Source organism: Halyomorpha halys, unplaced genomic scaffold (assembly GCF_000696795.3).
Source record: "Halyomorpha halys isolate HHAL.00 unplaced genomic scaffold, Hhal_1.1 Scaffold5.1, whole genome shotgun sequence".
NCBI lineage: Eukaryota > Metazoa > Arthropoda > Insecta > Hemiptera > Pentatomidae > Halyomorpha > Halyomorpha halys.
The window spans coordinates 1980932-1982063 of NW_027106871.1; the positions used below are offsets into that span (position 1 = coordinate 1980932).

At 31.6% G+C, this 1132-nt stretch overlaps 1 protein-coding gene across 1 annotated transcript in view; it reads left to right on the plus strand.

Moving 5' to 3' along the window:
• LOC106691841 (uncharacterized) overlaps positions 1 to 487 on the plus strand; it is a 6870-nt gene extending 6383 nt beyond the window's left edge. Inside the window, exon 4 of the mRNA XM_014437767.3 lies at positions 143 to 487. Coding sequence (XP_014293253.3) covers positions 143 to 322 — 180 coding nt within the window. The 3' untranslated portion in view covers positions 323 to 487. The remainder of the gene's footprint in view (positions 1 to 142) is intronic.
• Positions 488 to 1132: the final 645 nt, after the last annotated feature.

The window sequence follows — 1132 nt, forward strand, 5'->3', positions numbered from 1 at the left end:
ATGGTAAATAATTGGCTCCTTGTACCTTGCTTAAAGTTTACTGCTGGATGAAATGGAGTTGATTTGATGAAAAACCAGTATCATGTTAGATGAGCCACTCTTGCAGCAAAGTAGCGATAAATATGTATATATTTTTTTACAGGGAACTTATCACATGTCCGCTCACAACATATCGCTTGTTGAAGTTAAAAATGTTCCCATGTGGCAATACGGGAGATACAAGGTGCTGAACCAGTTGTACAAGGAGGCTGTCCTGGTCGGCTGTTTCGGTGCCATCGTTGAGGTCACCCCTATAAGAAGACCTTTAAAAAGAAAGCATTGAGTTGCATCGGTAGTTTAGTGGTAGAACGCCTGTCTACAAAAAAAAAAAAGCATTGAGTTTCATAGACATAAGTATATTTTCAATTAGTTATACACAGTGACGATTTATATTTATTAATTAATGTATGGTGTCAGGTAATACTAAATATAATTATATTAAGCGTAATATTTATTTAAGTCGCTTATTTCCAATGTGAACTTTAAACGATTTTTTTTGTAAATCAAAGGATGTATAGCTTGACAACTTTAGAAAGACCTATTCAGTGCGCAGGTGCTTGTTAGAATGGAAAAAGCATGAACCACTCTGTAACCACCTTAACTAATGCCAACTCGGTTGAGGAGAAATGTTTTGTATTCTAATGTGATAATAATAACAAAATATATTTGACGGCTTTAAACTCGAAGTAATTTGGTCTAGAATGTTACGTTATTGCAATATGATTTCAAGGCATACGATCTCAAACCAAAATAAAATAAGGTTTTATTCCAAAAGATACCATAATTTATCTGCAGGTTGTTCTCTCTTCTGTATTTTTAATACTATCGATTATAATTTGATTAATTTCTGAAATTAATATAGATCATTAGAAAAAGGGAATGAAGGTAATAATAAAGAAAAGGAGATATGTATGTGATCAGAAGAAAGAAGAAATCTAAAATAAACGGATAGCTATATATTGCTTTAACTATAAACTATATTACTGTATTATATTTTATACCTATCTTATCTATATCAATTTAATTAAATATAAATTCATTTAAAACTTCCCCCGTCCTCTGATCACATACCCCATTCTCTCTTTTATTCTTC